This window comes from Pteropus medius, unplaced genomic scaffold, assembly GCF_902729225.1.
Source record: "Pteropus medius unplaced genomic scaffold, Ma_sr-lr_union100, whole genome shotgun sequence".
Taxonomy (NCBI): domain Eukaryota; kingdom Metazoa; phylum Chordata; class Mammalia; order Chiroptera; family Pteropodidae; genus Pteropus; species Pteropus medius.
This window is the reverse complement of record NW_024346150.1, coordinates 4,337,083-4,355,060: the sequence shown is the minus strand read 5'-3', so window position 1 is coordinate 4,355,060 and position 17,978 is coordinate 4,337,083. Positions and strand designations below refer to the sequence as shown.

Sequence of the window (17,978 nt, the reverse complement as noted above, 5' to 3'; positions counted from 1 at the left end):
GTGAAATAAGCCAGGCAGAAAAAGTTGAAAATCACATGAAATCACATATATGTGGGATATAAACCTAAAAGCAACAAATGAGCAGGACAATCAAACAGAGACTCATGGACATGGACTATAGACTAGTAGTTACCAGAGGACTGTAGATTAGTGGTTACTAGTGGGGTGGGGGAGGAGGGGGAATATAGACGGGGTAAAGGAGGTCAAATATAGGGGAATAGGGGGAGGGCGAAGTGGGTAAAAGGGATCAAATATATGGTAGCTGAAGGAAACTGGACTTTGGGCAGTAAACACACAATAGATGTCGAATTATAATGTACACCTGAAAATTATATAATTGTATTAACCAATGTTACCCCAATAAACTTAACTTAAAAAAAAAATCCAATGAACTCTCATGCCTCTGGTTCTACAAAGTTTGAGTAAGTTGGTGGTTCCTTGTCCTTGCTGACCATACTTCTTAGTGGAAAGCTGACAGACTTCACTAGGTGTTTGAAATGTAAAATAGGATTTTGTGGATTTGAGAGCCGTTAACCAGCAGGCTGTAATATAGCTTTCTCAGAAAATTCTGGAATTGTTGGTGTGTCTTTGTTTCTGTCTAGGGCTTTGTTGTGGGGTGGTGGGTAGTGTGTGAGTAATATGTGCATGCGAGCAATTCTTTCGGAGAAGATCATGTCCACCAGTGAGTGAGACTGGAGAGGCCATAAGGCTGGACCCATGACCTTTCTTTACATCTCCTAGGATGCTCCTGGTCCGTCCACACCTGCTCTGGAACCTGGCTTCCCTGCAGGTGCCTCTTTCCTCAATGCCACATCTAACAGAGGCATTCTCCCGTTTGAGGCAGAGTAGAAGGACTTTACCTGCACATTTAACCACTGCCACTTCCAGGCCACTGGATAGGATTTCTAAAACAAATATTTCTCGTCCAGTATAGAAGATTCCTGATCTCCAGGACCTTAAATGACTTGGCCTCCAGCTGGGACCTCCCTCCCTGTAGTAATGCCTTTAGTTCCCTTCCTCCTAGCAGTCATGCCCACGTGTCCAAGACTCGGCCCCTTTCAAGTTTCAGGGTATAGCACTTCCTTGCTTCTATTAAGCCTTGCATCTCCTCGGACAGAGGCATTCCTCGGCACTTTGCTCCCGCTAGTTTTTTTTTTTTTCTTGTATTTTGTTATAAGGCCTTGACTGGCTAACTTCCGAAGAATAGATCTCCGTGAGCCCTGTAGCATTGGCACCTTGGACATTAAGGGTGCGTGACAGGCACTTGCTGAATTACTAGACAAATGAAATGGGAGTGTAAATTGCTTTTCTGGAACAGTATTTTACAGCTGTGGGTTGGGACCCATTAGTGAGTTGTGAAGGATAACCGTCACTGAAAGAAAGAATAGGATATGTCAGAGTGTATCACATAGAGTATCGCACATAGTGATGGTAGCTATTATTTCATGAAACTTTTGTCATTATGTATGTGTATGAATGTGTGTATTGAGAATTAGAACACCATTCTAGAAGATTTTGAGGGAATACGAGTGCAGTAAATACTAAGTTTTTCATGGTCTAATTTGGAAACAGAGGATGATGCATTTTCCTCGGCATCAAATAGTAGCGGTGGTGGAGGGCAACATTTAATAGGGCACATCCATCTACTTTAGGTCGGATTTATCAGATTGTTTAATTGCAGAGAATGTGTGTAGTCCATTACAGCAACCTGACACTGTATAAAATAAAGTAGCTAGAAATAGACACTTTTGCCATTTGGTCATCTAGCCTGAGCCACTCCTAACCTCCTCGTGGCTTTTTCAGTTCCATTAACGTTAGTGAAACCTGAGTACCTCTGACCACCCGGGAGAGTCTCTCAGCCTCCAGGGTCAGAGATTCATGAAGTACAAGGAAGGATGGAACTAATCTCAGGTTTCTAAGGTGGTAACTATTCTTGTTGATATATATGTGACAAGGTTTTTTCAATCCTGATTCTGACCATTTCCACAGATATCCTCTGATACATAAAAATCAAGTTCTTCAGAGACTTAGGAATTAAAATTAAATTTTAAATAGGAATTTAGAAAATTGACAAACTTTTAGTGTTACGATAAGCCAGACAGTCCTGGATAAGCAGGGATCCCCAACCCCCAGGCCGTGGACTGGTACCGGTCCATGGCCTATTAGGAACTGGGCCACATAGCAGGAGAGTGGTGGGCGACTGTATTTGCAGCCACTACCCAGCGCTAGCATCACTGCCTCAGCTCCACCTCAGATCATCGGGCATTAGATTTTCATAGGAGCACTGGTCCCTGGTGCCAAAAAGGTTGGGGACTGCTATGGACAAGGAATCAGAAGCCAAAATTGTAAATTAGCTTTATTCCTCCCTAGTCGACTAACCTTGAGTAAGTCACTTCTCTGGGCTTCCTTTTCCTGGTCCAAAAAAATAAAGATAATACAATTTGCCTTCCTACCTCATGAGGTGATAAAGACTTGGAATACCTTCAGGATACCACAAGGTAAGAGTAAGTTCATTGGGATCTAAAATGGATCAGGTTTTGAGAAACCAGTTGCTTACTGATTGACACTGAGAAGATAAATTAACTACTTTCATATGGACTGGAACACTTAGTTGGTAATTTATACCTGTAATTAAAAACTGGCCTAGATATTGGGTTCCCAGGACATCAGCAGTTTGAATTTACCCTGTTGATTACCTTAGAGCTCCATTAATTTTTTTGAAAATGGTGTTGGGGGTAGTGGGGAAGGGATATTGGTGGTGGTGACCATCCTGAATAAATAATAAGAAATGTTAAGAATCAGGTGAGAATAAAACAAAGCAGGAAAGCCATTTTGTTTAGGAGGCAGGTGTGGTTATTTCTCTGGCTTGAGCCTGTACCCTTTCTGATGTGTCTCTTGATCACCGTCCTCATTGTCCTTGTTTCTTGGAGAATCCTGCTCAATGGTGACCTGCTCTTCACTCTGGAAATCAAACATAGGAGCAGAGATGGAATAATAAGAATCCTGAGCATATTGGACCCTGATCTCCTTTGCTCAGAATTTTGGCAAACAACTTTCAAAAATTATTATGCAGGAATATAACTCTTATTATCCACTTGCACAGACCTTTTCCGCCTTATCACAAAAAATCCAGGATCACACTTATCTCTCCCTTTTCTTCCAAAGGAGCTGTTGATATTTTCTCCTTTTCTTTAGGGAACAGGCTCATATCTCAGCTTTTTCGCTTCCGTCTCTACCATAATCATTCGACCCCAGTTCTGTTTTCAGGCAAGTGCCTAAATGAAGTTAACACCAGAGCCTGCATAAATCTCCCGTTAGACTGCCAGCTTTGGTTTCCAAAGGACTGAGACCGAGGCTGGTTTTATGTTCCTGGCAGCCCAAGGCTTGGTCTGCAGATGTTAACACTAGCTCAGTATCTTCAAGAGCTGATAAACGTCTCCTTGGGAACTGGGGTCCTTCTATCAGTAGGGCTACAGGGAAGTATTTCCCTTTCTCAGATAGCCCTTGCTCTAATTAATAAGTGAAGTATATAGCTGGGCCATCTTTTATGGGCAATCTTTCTAGGTACCGTTTGAGCGCTTAGATATCCATAGCCCTGAGAACAGGATGACATAGAGGATTTTCTCCCTCCATTCTGCAATAATGTCTTAAATAGGTCCAGCTACTGTAAGCAATAACGAGGGAGGGTAGGAAGGAAGGTTGTGGGTATGGAGCGATTCTGAACATGCACTAAGAAGTATAAGGCCAAATCTCAGCTTTTGTTTTCTATCATATCCCACATTAGCGTGTCTCTGAGCTGAAAGATTCCGTAAAGATTGTATAGTCCTTCGATGCCAAAGTCCACTTCCGACTCAGACTACATTTATTTTGGGGGGGGCTGAACCCCAGGAACAAGGAAGGAGAGAAGTTAATTGTAAGAGAGACCAGATGAGTCCGAGCTGCAGGTGCTGAGCACAAGGCCACGGAGAGACGAGCCTTATGCATTTTTTTTCCATCTAACCCCTAGCTTGGCCAATAAAGTTTGGTAAATACTCAATTTAAATGGTCATAATTATTTTTTTACAGTGAAATTGCCCCAAGTTACCTACTGTCTATGGACTGTCTAGCATTACTCTTGTTTTCTTTTTTCCCCCAACCTTTTCCCACTTTTAAAACAAAACAAAATAATGGCACGATTTTCTCGATCCCATAGTCATGGGACATCTACCCTCCTTCCCTTCACAACCAAAACACTTGAAAGAGTCACCTTTACTTTGAGTGACCACTCCCTCCCATCCTGCTTGTTCGACCCACTGTGAGCAGGCTTCCACTGAGGTGGCTTCTGCCAAGGTCACCCAAAGACCAAACCCAATAGCTGCTCTTCATATTCCTGTTTATAATAGTAAAGTATCTAGCTTTTGCTTTTGATTTTTTTTGTGAAACAATTTAAAAAAAAAAAGACTTTTTTCAAACAGTTTTAGGTTCATAGAAAATTGAGAGGAAGGTACAAAGATTTCTCTTTTATCTCTGCTCCCTCCACCACCCCACCCCCAGCCTCTCTATTATTGACTTCTCCCACCAGAGTGGTACATTTGTTATCGTTAATGAACCTACAAAGTCCATAGTTTACATTAGGGTTTACTCTTGGTGCTGACAAGAGAAAAATTCTGAGACATCCTAAATTAAACTCAGCAGGCTGGAGGGTGGGAAGAAGAGACAAAAAGTTAATTAGTTAACAGAGCCAAGGGTAGAGATCAACAAAAGACTATTCACATTCCTGAATGCATGTTGAATCTCTAAATCAACTTCCGAGCGGTTATTTCAGTTCTTATCTAGAGAGAAGAGCTGACCACCAGACACCACTGCATCCAGCGTACTCGTGAACTTTCTGGACTGTCGCCACAACCAATCCAAAAGCAGCAAACACTACTTCCTTATGCACTATGCACCTATGCCAGAACTTTATCTGCTTCACCTCCTCCTGCCCTCCTTGTCTATAGCCAGTGTAAATTCTTTAAAAACAACTTACATATTTCTTCTCCAAACTCATTGTATAAAAGAGCCCCATCAATCCCAGGATGGTGGACATATTGTCTTCTCCATTTATCTCTACTCTGGTTGTTTAGACTGCATGCCCCAAGACCCGGTCATTTTCTGGCTAGTGTTTGGCCTATTTAAATAAACCTTTTACTTCAGAAAATCTTTTGTCCATGAAGGTTTTTGTTTAATAATGTTTTGCATTCCGTGGGTCTGGACAAGTGTTTAATAACATATATCAACCATTACAGTATCACATAGAGGATTTTCACTGCCCTAAAAGTCTGTTCATCCCTCCCTTCCCTGCCCCCCAACCGTGGGGACCACTGGGCTTTTTACTGTCTCCGCAGTCTTGCCTTTTCCTGAATTTTCATGTAGTAGGAACTATACAGTATGTAGCCATTTCAGATTGCTCCTTTAATTCAGTAATATTCATTTCATGTCCCCCAGGTCTTTTCATGGCTTGACAGCCCTTTTGTTTTCAGAGCTAAAGAGTATTTCATTGTCTCCTGACACAGCGGTTCATTTCACCACCCACCTGCTGCAGGACATCTTCGTTGCTTCCAAGTTTCGGCAATTCTGAATAAAGCTGCTATAAATATTCATGTGCAGGTTTTATGTAGATAGAAGTATTGTTTTCTCTTTTGTTGTTGAATAATATTTAGTGGAATGGACATTTTTACAATTTTTACAAATGAAACAGACAGTAATAATATGTACAGCAGAATCCTAATATAACACGTGCATGTGGATGTATATTTGCCTTAAATGGACTTATTACAAAATTAGTTAGGCATTGATTTTTTTCTGAAATTATAGGTCTTTTTATTTTTTTTATCTTCCAAATTTTGCTACAACAATTTTCCAGAATTTCTACTTCAAACAAGTTATTCTTTTTATCATAAGAATAACTCCCCCTAATAAATGCCTCTAGTAGGCACCCAGAATTACTAAAAAAAATAAAAATAAAAATAAAAAAGGATGATCTACCTAGAAAATTTACTTGCTTTTTAACAGCGGGAGGCTTTCTTCAAATGAGAACCTACCCAGAATTCAATATATAAAAGAAATAAAAGTGGCATTGTGACAGAGCGCTTCAGCCTGCCGTGTAACTTAAGTGTCACTGAGGAACCTAGGGAGTGATGGACACAGTTTTAGAACCGTATCTTAGAACCTGTCTTATCTTCCTCATTTATCTTAAAACTGACATGCTTTTGTTTAAGCCAGTGCTTTCTGCCTTAGAATGGAGCTTGAAATCTGTAATAGTGAAGTGTCAGAGAAAGCCTGGGAGCTTTCTCCGTCAAAGAACTCTGAGGACAGGTGTATAAACACAAAACCTCTGTTGGGGCGTGTGTGTTTTCTTTATGACTCGGCCGTACAGAGTCTGATAATCACTTAACTCATTTCTGAGTGCCAGCTGCCCGCCATGCTTTCTGTCCCTGTAGCTGTCAGGGGCTTGTTGCACAGTGGTTACCATGGCGATAGACTCACTAAAGGCTCTCTTGCCATACCTGTTTGGCATTTACGTGTTCTCTGTTTTGCTCAACTCTACTTCTTAGCGAGTTGTTGTTTCCCGATGTGTTCTGGTATTCATGGAGGTCTTCTTCACTCTGAAAACAAAGCACAGGTTGCAAAAATAAAATTTCAAAATTGAAAAATAAATGTTCTTTTAATGAGTGATACTTAGAAGACTTGAGGGGTAGGGTAGGGTGGCAAAAATGAGGTGTTTAGATGATTTCGCTGATTAAAGAAAGAACCAGTGAATCTTGGCACATAAAGAGACATAGATGACTTTTGTTCTGATAGAAAAGATTGGTGTGGTTCAATTCGAGGAAGAGAGACAGGAAAACAATTGCCCTTGTCTAGGCCATATGACTCTCTGATAAGCAGAGCTGAGGCCAGGGTGCCGGTTTCCAATTTCCCTTCCATCACGTCACATGGGCTTTCAACTTACAAAATAAAACAAAATATAGTACATGATAGGCCAGATAATTTTATTCTTAGATGTTGGATTTATGTGTTTTATTTGATTTAAAGCAATCTCTGGTAGTAATGAGAAAAAAAAAATGTCTTCTTTTGTGAGGCCCTTTTCATTTTATTTTAAGGAACTGAGTAGGGTTTGCTCTTATAGAGGTCCCTTGATCCCTCAGCACTGTTTCCAGAGGCAACAGACACCTGTCTCATTTCTCTTTCACCTTTTTTTTTGAGGGGGGGGGAGCATCTTTATCCCATCTCATTTCAATTTACCTTTTTACATGGTACTTCAAGTAAGGCAACCAACAGATAAATGGTGTCAGGTAGGTCCCTATATCTTTTCAGGAAATGTCTTCTGCTAGCCCTGTTGGCTGTGACCTTGTCTTTGAAAAAAGAACAAGTATACGACTTTGATTTTAACTTTAAATCCTTGGCTGGCCCCAAGGATTTACAAAAAATTGCAATTCCAACTTGTCTGGCATTTTTCCATTTACTGAAACACAAGGCTGTACAAACATGAAGAAAGCCTAACTTCCAGCACACACATGATTTATGCATAAAACTTGTTGCCAAACTGCCCTTTTGTGTTACAATTGTTTATACATTACCTGAGCACTGTTCCTTGCACTTAGCAGACACTGAAAATTATTTGTTGAATTAATGAACCACAGTGATTTTAATGTTGCACTAACTGGTACAGCAATATTGCACCTCTGAGTATTTTGTATCACAATATAGTGTTTCGGGGCAGGGGTGGGATGGGGCGAATATATATATATATATATTTTTTTTTTTTGGAAAGATGACAAGTTGCTGATTTCTGAAGCTGGATGATGAGCACTTAAGGACTCATTTTATTATTCTTACTTTCATGGATGCTGAACATTTCCTTAATAAAATGTTAAAAATAAAACCCAGCAAGGGTTGGTGGAGAAAAAGGATCCAGGTAACTGAGGGGGCTGGTCCTCATGGTCCCTAATTATATGTATGAAGCTAGACAGGTCGCATCTCTCTGAGCCTCAGTCCACCCATCTATACAACAGTTCGTCTGTCTGCCTGTCTGTTCTGTCTGTTCCTTTCCTTCCTTCCTTCCTTCCTTCCTTCCTTCCTTCCTTCCTTCTCTCCTTCCCTCTTCCCTTCCTCCTCCCTCCTCCCTCCTCCTTCCTCCCCTTCTTCCATTTTATCACAATTCCTTTGTTTTATTTTATTTAAATTAATTTTTATTTTTTTTAGTTATGGTTGACATTCAATATTTGTTTCAGGCATACCGCATAGTGGTTAGACTACACAGCACAGTTTCAATTTGGTTTGCTTATAGTCTCTTCCAGAATCCTGATATTCTCCGGTTTTACGAGGAGCTTCAGCTTCTTGATGCTGATTATTCCTGCCACCTGGTGGCAGAATCTGAAACTTCCTTAAGAAACACAAGGAGGGAGCTTACCTTTTTAAAGTTAATGAAAGAGGAAGGAATGTGTGTGGTGGAGCAGGGTGTGGAGTGAGCATGAATGATTACAAAGACACCTCTGAATGGATTTTGTAACATGTAATGGGATTGTTTTACACCCACTAGTGTACACACCTTGGCTTTTCAACATTTTCAGGAAGAACAATGCTCTCCCATTTAAAGATTTCCAGCAGAGATAGTGAGAGTGTTATGGGTGTTGATTGGTGCCTGAAAATAACTCTTAAGACACATGCTTCTCTGCTTTTTTTAAAATCGGAGTTGTGGGACTATAATAGGCAGCCCATAGTTATTTCTTAGCCCATATCCTCTCTCCCCACATCTATTTAGCAATTCAGATCACTAGATACCTTAGTATTCCACTGGACTCCTGCAATCATGACTGTGTCCTAAGTGCAAACCTGTCTCTCTACTGAATGAGTAACAACATTGTGGGTGTTGTGAATGAGTATTTCTAAACAGTTCACACCATGCCCTTTTAATTTCTCGAGTTAGCTGGACATACTAAGTGACGATCCTACATGGAGTCCCCTCTGAGGGGCTGGGAGTACACTGTCCCTGGTGTTTGTTTCTTATCTGTCTCCCTGGTCTTACATCTTCCATGCTGCTCAAGGAAGTACAGATCCACAATGGGCGTTACAGAAGGACTGAGGCCTTTTATTAATTTCTTCTTTTCATTCAGGTTCTAAACTATATAACCTCTAGAACATAGAAAATTACTGGAATCACTCCTTCCCATCAACTTGTGGTATCCCTTTCCATAGGATTTTACCTGCACACATAGCCACCCCCCAAAAAAGGCTACATTTCCTGGGTTCCCATTTAACTAGATTCTGGCCAATGAAATATAAATAGAAGTGATGTCCTAAGTGGGGTGGCTTGGGGAGGCTCCATAAGAGATGGCTGGCTGGTACTCTTTGTCCTTTCGATCCTCTTCTTTGTGTGGGTGGTTCCACTTGGGCCATTAACTTAAGGGCCCCATCCTGGTGATCAGAATGGTGATCTGGTGTGTGCGTGTTGGGTGTCTGTGTGTGTGTGTGTGTCTGTGTGTGTGTGGTCTTGAGTCCCTGAAAACTTTGCCAGCACTCCTCCTCCAGCTCTGCACTACCCACTACCTGACTTACACCTGCAGGAAACAAACTTCTTCTTTGTTCCTTTTGGCTTTTGCTTTTATTTGCACCTGGAATGACTTACTAGGTTAAATCCTTTAAAAGTTTTGTATGTGAGAGTAAGAGGCCTTTGAAGTGGGTACTGTGATCCTCCTTTTTACAGACCAGGAAACCAAGGCAAAAATAAGTAAATCACTTGACTCGGGTTGCACAACCAGAAATAGCTGAGATGGGATCTGAACCCAGACATTCCAACCTCAGGCCATGTCATACCTGTAGAGTTTGGCCCTTGGGCCAAGACCTTTTGGCCTTGGGAATATTTAAAAACATAGAATAGTCCACCTACAAATTTCCTTTCAATTAAGAAAGCATGATTTGAGCTCTAGACATAAAGGACAAGAGTAGAAATGATAGAGGTGGTAAAAGACTCCAGAAATGCTTGTGGCCACTTTTAAACTATATTTAGGCTCTGGAGGTCATTTCTCAAGCCAGAATTTCTCAAGTCCCACCCCATAGACTGATTTTAAGTAGACTATCCTTTAAATAACACAAGTAAGCAATCTTGCATTTGTGGACATGTCATGCCTTCGTGATTCGATTGACATTTTTCTCCCAACCCTGTCTGTGCCATTCACTTGGTCTCTCCCTCCCCGTGTGGCCCTGATTTCAAGTGACTTCTATTTCTCAGTTTTTGTGGCCAAGATTTCTCTGCGGCAGACTCAACATCACTGTGGCAAGAGAGCTCTTCGTCTGCCTTCTCTATAGGAAGTGCTCTGGCCCCACTTGCTCTTACTGTACGACCGGCCTTCCTGAGGGGACACAGCTGTACTTGAGACTTGAGGCAAGAATGGAAACCTTCACCCCAAGGCGACTTTCATTCTGATCTTTGGTAGGACATAGATCATGTGGGTTTATGAAAGATGGGAATGACCCAGCAGGCAAATATAATGTGGACACAGACCCTGAGGAGTTTCTATGAACTTTAACTGGTTCTAGTGCTTAACACTTCAGAGTGAGTTCTGTGGAGTGCTTGATAACATACCTTGGCTGGAAGGCTTTATACCACTAGAACAGATTTAGATTGGTGGCCAAAGTTGCTTATTTTACTGTCTATCTGTCTGTCTGTCTATCAATTCTACATGTCCGTACACCTTTAAAGCAATCTTCTTAGAAGCAGGCAGTATAGTGCATTCTGAGGAGTGACGCCTTAAATATTGCCATGATGACAAAGTCCCAATACCTGTGACAAAAATGGGAATATAATATCAGTGGGACTTGAGAATGTATAAATCTATATATTTCACACTATGGCCTCTTAAACTAAGAAGCCAGATACTTTGTCTCTTGTTCTCTGCTGAATACCATGTGCCCAGGCATAGAATGAATTGATAACTGTTTTTGAACAAACAAAAAAGATATTCTTAGAGCCTTTGAGCTGATTATAGTAGAAGGTGAAACAGTGTCTCTACAACTGAGTAGAGACCAAATGGTACAGGACTGCTTTCTCTATTTCTCCGAGAAGCTTTTCTTATGTTCTAATACTCTAAACCTTAGGAGTCTAAATGAAGGTGTCAGAAATACATCTCTAATTTCTGTTGCTTTTCTAAGCTTCTTAAAGTGATCTAACCTTCCTGTATCCATTTCTCTGAACATGGAATGAGACTAGACTAGAGCAACTTCCTCCAGTAGTAACTTAAAATTCCAGAATGCAGCCTAAAAAGATTATAGTCTCAACATAAACCTTAGGATGGCTGCTTTTTGGAATATTGATAAATTATATTATCTATATTAATTGGTGCTGCATTGTGATAAAAAGCTTCGGTTCCATAGTCATACCTGGGTTCAAATCTGGCCTTAATTTTGAGGCCTCATACCTTGTTATATGGGAATGTTATATGGGATTGTGCATTTATTACCGGCCTCCTGGGATTGTGTGGTTGTTCCAGTGCCACACATAATAAGAGCTTATTGACCTTTATGTTAATTTTATGGTTTAGTTCGCTACTTGCTTGGTTGCTCTGGGGCATATACAGTCCCTTTTTTTTCTATTTAAAATTTGGCTTATAAAAGTCAACATCTGTTTTGTAAGTCTGATCTTTTCAAATTGTTCGAGGTCATTCCTCCCCTCCTCTTTTTACTTTTTTTACTTTTGAAATCTATAAATGTCAAACATTTTAAGATTTTTCTAGACTGTTTTCCTCCAAATTGCATGGACTTTGCGTTGAAGGACTGCCTTTTCATTGGCATATTTCAGAAGCCTTCGATATTTGCCTGCTGCTCCTGAGTAACCTTGTGCCTCAAGTCTTGGGTTTATGCAATTCTTACCGTTAGTTAATGGGCACTGGCTAGACGGTTCCTCCCTGAGATGTTCTTGTTTTTCTTGCGGACCTGTGTGGCTTCGTAGACTAGGTAAGGAGCAGCAGCACTGCTGTGGGAGGAAACCACCTGGTAAACCTGGGCTCATTGTCACACTTCCCTGGCACAATTCTTTGTCACTTTTGAAGGCCCCGAAGGGAGCTTTGAATTGGGTTTAACATTCTCTCCTTGTGATCTTTGTGAGGCAGGGCAAAGAGAACCAGAAGTGTAGGGATGTAAGGGAAAGGGCAAAGAGGCAGAGTTCTGTCCCTGAAGGAGAAAAATAAAAGGCTTACCATCATTAGATTAAAAAAATGAATTTAAGCCTGTGAGTACTCATAAAACATGGTCTCTATGAGTCTTCTTGAAGAAACTACTAGAGGAAGAACTTCAGCCAATCAAATAGTAGATGGAGAAATTGTGGCAACAGGAGTGATAATCTGTTTTGAATCTATTTAATGAATTGAAGTCTCTCACACATCTCCAGGGATTCTGATTCCGGAACAGTGTACCCCTGACAATGCAGAAAAGATGGTCAGAACACTACTTGAAGGAGAAGGAAAAGAAAAGGTAGAAGGTAGAATCCGTAGGCCAATATCTTCATCTGTTAATTTCTGGAAGCTGAAAGAGATTATAAATAGCCGTGTTTAAAATAGAAGGGTAAACACTAAAATGTATATATTCAGTTAAAATCAAGGTGGGAGAGAAAAAAAGAAATTAGAAAAGGTGTAAAACATACCGATTTTGTATTACTCATAGTCTTAAGCTGATTATAAAAGGAACCATTAAAACAAACACAAAAAATACAAGTCTTCAGAATAAACCAAATAAAAATAAAGAACATGCAAACCATACAGTGAAAAGATTTTTTAAAGCACAATGTAAAATAGGACGAGAGGAGTTAAGAACAAACGAAGATGCCTCACAAATCAATCGGTGGGTTTGATGGAGTCGGATAACAAACACAACACAACCATATTCTGAAAATGACTCAGAGAAGGTAAAACATGCAGGGTCATGATCTTAATTGACCAAGACTGAATACAGGACCAAAAAAGCAATTAACATGTCCAAAAAGAAGCAACGGTCAGAGCATGATCTCACACTCTGAGAAGCATAGTTATCTCTGTACAAATGGCAGAGATAACATAAAGAGATTAACATAAAGGAAACATGGGGAGAAATATAGAGGAAAAACATATAGAAAGAGTATGAGAGAGCCTTTAATTCAGTCTATGACAGATCAAGTGGGCAAAGGTGAGGATAATGAAGACCAAGATAACAATTAATAATATAAATATAATTAACATCTGTTAAACTCTACAACCTAAATAGAAAATACATTGTGGCCAAGACTGCTAGTTGTCCTCAATATCTACACTTCTCCATTTTCTTTAAAAAAGAACTCTTGAATTTTAGCAGAGCCTAAGATGTCCCAGAATAGAAGTATATTTCCTAATCTCCCTGTGGCTACGATTAAGTTCTGCCAGTGGAGTTGAAGCTGTGTGCAACTTCCAGGAGCGTCCTAAAGCAAGACAGGTGGTGGGGCCTCTTGAGCTCTTTCGGGATGTTTTAAAACACATAAAATTAAATATATAGGATTAAAAAGAAATCAATTCTATCAAAATATAGTTATTAAAATATTAAATGTTTGATAGAATAGTGTATATGCATCTTCATTAACACATTAAAAAACAAGGAAAAAAACTCCACCAAGGTTCAGTTTGAGGTTTCGATAACTGCCTTGATTTCAATGCCATGGATACAAATTATATTTTGAGGTATTTGTAACAGATATGAATTCTTTTTACTGCTTGTATGTATCAACTCCCTGTAGTGAGGGTACTTTTGCATCGCTCACATTCATTTTAAACTAGGCATTCTACCTCCTCTTGTTCTGTGGAATGGAATGAAATGTTTCCCTTTCCCCCTCAGGTCTCTGTGGAAGGCTTCCTGCTCTTCCCCCACCCAAATGTATCTCTTAGTTATGAAGCAACTAGAAATGGAGACATCTGGGAGAATATGAATCTATTTTCTAATTTGTAATTGGATATCTTGGTTTCACTTCTGGGTCTGTCCATAAATGTACTAGTGGGGGAAATCAAACAATACCTAGGAATAAAGACCTTAGCATCTTGAAATAAACAGCAAATGAGTGATGTTTAAACATTCTGCTCAATTGTCTCCGAGTCATATAATTTTTCTAAAAGCAGTCCTTTTTTCTCCATCAGCATTCATCAGAGTTCTGGGTTATATTTAGAAGATGAAATGCAAATTAACCTCCAATGTAATTCTGGGGCCAGGCAAGACAGGCTTACGTAAACTGGACACTAGTGGTTGCTGCATGGAATGTCCACTTGGTGGCACCACTCCACCAAAGCTATAAGATATAGCTACCATGAAGGCCAATGCTTGGCCCCATTTCTGATTGTGGCAGTTATGTTGGCTCTGGAAGCAGGAACCTGATTAAAAAGTTCCAAAAAAGTACCAAAAGGTCAAAAACATGTATAAAATGTCTGTAACATGTGTAAAGAAATAGATGGATTGATGGGTGGATGGGGGGTAGCATAAATGAATAAATATGTGCGAAAGCAAGTATAGTAAAATATTAACTGCAGAATGTAGACGGTGGGTATATAGGTGTTCACTATGAAATTTTTTCATCTTTTTTTATGTTTGAAAATTTTCACAATAAAATATTGAAACAAATCATGTTGCTAATTGATTATAAAAATTGAATAAAAGAAAGAGAATGTTAGTCCATAATGATACGCAAGAAGAGAGAGCAAGATGAAAAAAAGAAAATATTTCCAGAAGAATGAGCGGTAAAGAATATCGAAGAAATGAAAATCACTATTTTGCAGTTCACAAAGTAATAATTGATTTAGAAAAGGATCATCAATGGATGCTAAAACCATTGGGTGAAGTGCATTGGGGAACTGGATATTCACAGAGCCTTGGAGTATCATTCCCCAGATTACTTACTAATTAAAAGAAAGAAGTGTACCCTTATTACAGAGCGGTCTGCTCATCACCACCCTAACCCGGTCATCACCAACAGTGGAGTTAAATTTCTCCAAGTGCACTTATATATATTTCTTTTTTTACATGCAGAGTTTTAAAAGTCATGTAAAAGTAGAATTGTACACTCCAAGACATCACTGACCTTCTCCTTCTGGGTTGCCTTCCAATCTTATTGTAGCTTTTGATATTTGTGTTGATAATTTGTATTTGATAATGGATTATTTAAGCCTGGTTCTAATTTCCTTGTATTGTTCCTTGCCTTTCATTGCCTTAGTCTGATTAATTTGAATAGATAAAGATGCTCCCACATGAAGTTTTACTCTGCGTTGGAGAGGGAGAAGACCAGAGAAGTTTCAAGACACCCATGGAGAAGTTAATCCCATCTCAAGGGCAATAACATGGCAATGCCCAGAATTCTTACTCGGGGCCAGGTACAGGTACAGTACTCAGTGCTTCCCCACACATGACTTTACTCAACCTCTCCTTCCTTCGATTCTCTAATATTTGTAACTTTATCAATTTTTTATTGTCCTGAAGCCAAGAATTCATAGATAAGCATCCTTTCTCCTCTCATTAAAAACCAATTTTTATCTCTACTATGGTCTGAATGTTTGCATCCCTCCCAAATTCATTATGTTGAAATTCTAGCCCCCAAAGCTGATGGTTTTAGATGGCTCGGCCTTTGGGAGTTGCTTAAGTCATGAGGGTGGAAACCTCATGAATCAGATTAGTGCCTTTATAGAAGAGACACTACAGAGACCGCTAGCCCCTTCCACCATGTAAAGACACAGTGAGAAGGCACTGGCTATGAACTAGGCAGAGAGCCCTCAAGAGAATGCGACCGTGCTGGCACCCTGATTTTGAGCTTCCAGCCTCCTAAACTATGAGAAATAAATTTCTGTTGTTTATAAGCTACTGAGTCTGTGATATTTTGTTGCAGCAGCCCTAATGGACTGGGACACCGATTCCATATCTTGCCTCATATTCACTATTCAACCCATTCCAATATGGCTTCCATTCCTACCATGCTATGGAAATCACCCTTGCCAAAGTTATATCAATGACTTCCATTTCCCTAAATCCTTTTTACATTTTATTGGTGGACCACTTCCTTCATAAAATACTCTTATCCCTGAATTCTATGATATTACGTTTGCTAGTTTCCTCCTACTACCCTCACTTCTCCATTTCCTATACCGTATCAGCCTTTTCATTCAACCCTTAATGTTATGTACAGTTCTTTGAGGCATTCTTATTTATTCCTGTAACAAATATTCACTGTGCACCTACTATGGGCTAGACACTGTGCTTGTTGTGGGTATTGCATATATAATTCTTGTTCTTAGAGAGTTTAGAAGAAAGCTGTCAATCATAAATTATACAATTGATTAATTATAGTCATGATAAAAACTATTAAAAAGTTCAAGATACTACTTTTCCTACAGGTTAATTAAAATAAACTTGGCTGTGTCTGAAATTCCAGAGGTAGGGTAGGAGTGTGAGAGGGGAACTGGAAATGCTCTTTCCAGAAAAACATCTTCCCACAATTGAGAAAAAATAAAATAAACAAGGACATAATCCCTTCGAACCTATCAATTAAAACTAAGATTCTTCTTAGTCTTATTTCCTTCTCAGGTTTGTTTTTAGTAGGCATATCTCCAGTAGCCTGAAGGGATCAAAATTTTGTATCCTCAGAATGATTCATTCAGTATGGGGCTTTTAGCTTCAGTATTTATGCCTGGCTGTCACTCCCCACCCCTCAAACCACGCCCTCCCTTCCTACCATCTGGCTTTTTTCAGAAGCTCTCCCTTGTCCTCTCTCTCCTACTTAATTCTTAAGAAGAAGTCCCTCGTCATTTCCAGCTAAAGTTAAGGCCAGGGACAGTACAGTCAGTGCTTGGAGCATTACAAATCACCTCTGCCTCCCACCTGTGCTTTCTAAATTCTTCCTTCCCTACTTCTTTCTTCCCTCTTTTCTGACCTAAAGACCTCGTGTTCTGTAGAGGAATGAGGAAGTAGACGCATGGGTCAACAGGAAGTCATTGGTTTTGTGCACTTTTGTCTCTTTCCCGTACTTGCTAGATCCAACATACCACGTAACTAGACCTTTGCACCTCACCTGCTTTATCTGCATGGGTCAGGTTCTCACATAAGCAATTTTTATTTCAAGTCTCCGTGGCCGCACAAGTTAGACCAATGCAAAGTACCTTGAGGTAAATCAGAACTGGCCTCTATTCCCGTGTGCCTTTCTTTACCACCCTTTCTGCTTATGCCTCTCATGCCCTTCCACATTCACGGCCTTGACTTTTCTGCATAATGTAATATGGAAACAATAATTCTTGACATGACAGCTTGGAGAATTATTTGTGCCCTGCTGGGTATTTTCCTTCTACTTAGCACCGAGTAGAAGCTCAATGTATTTTGTGGAATAAATAAGTGAAAGAATGAAAGCCCGTAAGGGTTCATTTGGAATATTTGGGAAATAGTCTCCAATCCTAGTTGAGGTGAGATCACCTTCTTATGTGATGAATAGCACTTTGTGCACTCTGTGTTGGACTAGTTGGCACTGTTAACTAATTTTAACCGAACAGTAGCTCTCTGTTTCCAGCTGCTAGCATAATGCTTGGCACAATGTCAGAGCTCAATAAATTTTTGTCGAATCAATAAATGTTGTGCTTTATGTCAAAGGGTTTAACTCTTGGAAGAAAAGCAGCAAACAGAGCTTTGAGTTTGCAGAACCAGGAGAATGGAAGGAACATTAAGAAGTCTTCAAGTGCATTTCCCTGCTTCCTGACTTAGCCATCCCTAGTCATCTCTGCTTTGCTCCTGAACTCCATGGGAGGCTCCCTAATCATGTGACTCATAGGATTTTAATAAGAAACCTCTATCTTTATTTATTTCCAAAGGACATAAGATGTGCATACTATCGTTCGTTCGTCCTTCCTTCCTTCCTTCCTTCCTTCCTTCCTTCCTTCCTTCCTTCCTTCCTTCCTTCCTTCCTTCCTTCCTTCCTTCCTTCCTTCCTTCCTTCCTTCCTT

General features: G+C 40.0%; 2 protein-coding genes across 7 annotated transcripts in view; one reads left to right on the top strand and one right to left on the bottom strand.

Annotated features, from left to right (window-relative positions):
* RMI1 (RecQ mediated genome instability 1) overlaps nt 1–15,850 on the top strand; it is a 226,723-nt gene extending 210,873 nt beyond the window's left edge. For all 5 annotated transcript variants that reach the window (XR_005655580.1, XR_005655581.1, XR_005655573.1 and 2 more), the window contains one exon: nt 15,215–15,850. The gene's annotated coding sequence lies outside the window, so the exon portion shown is untranslated. The remainder of the gene's footprint in view (nt 1–15,214) is intronic.
* The window catches only part of SLC28A3 (solute carrier family 28 member 3), a 46,363-nt gene that overhangs the window by 20,681 nt on the left and 7,704 nt on the right, over nt 1–17,978 (bottom strand). For both annotated transcript variants that reach the window (XM_039875650.1, XM_039875649.1), the window contains exons 2-3: nt 6,528–6,626; nt 2,879–2,961 (exon numbers count right to left, since the gene is read on the bottom strand). In XM_039875650.1, the coding sequence (XP_039731584.1) occupies nt 2,879–2,961; nt 6,528–6,626 (182 nt within the window). The remainder of the gene's footprint in view (nt 1–2,878; nt 2,962–6,527; nt 6,627–17,978) is intronic.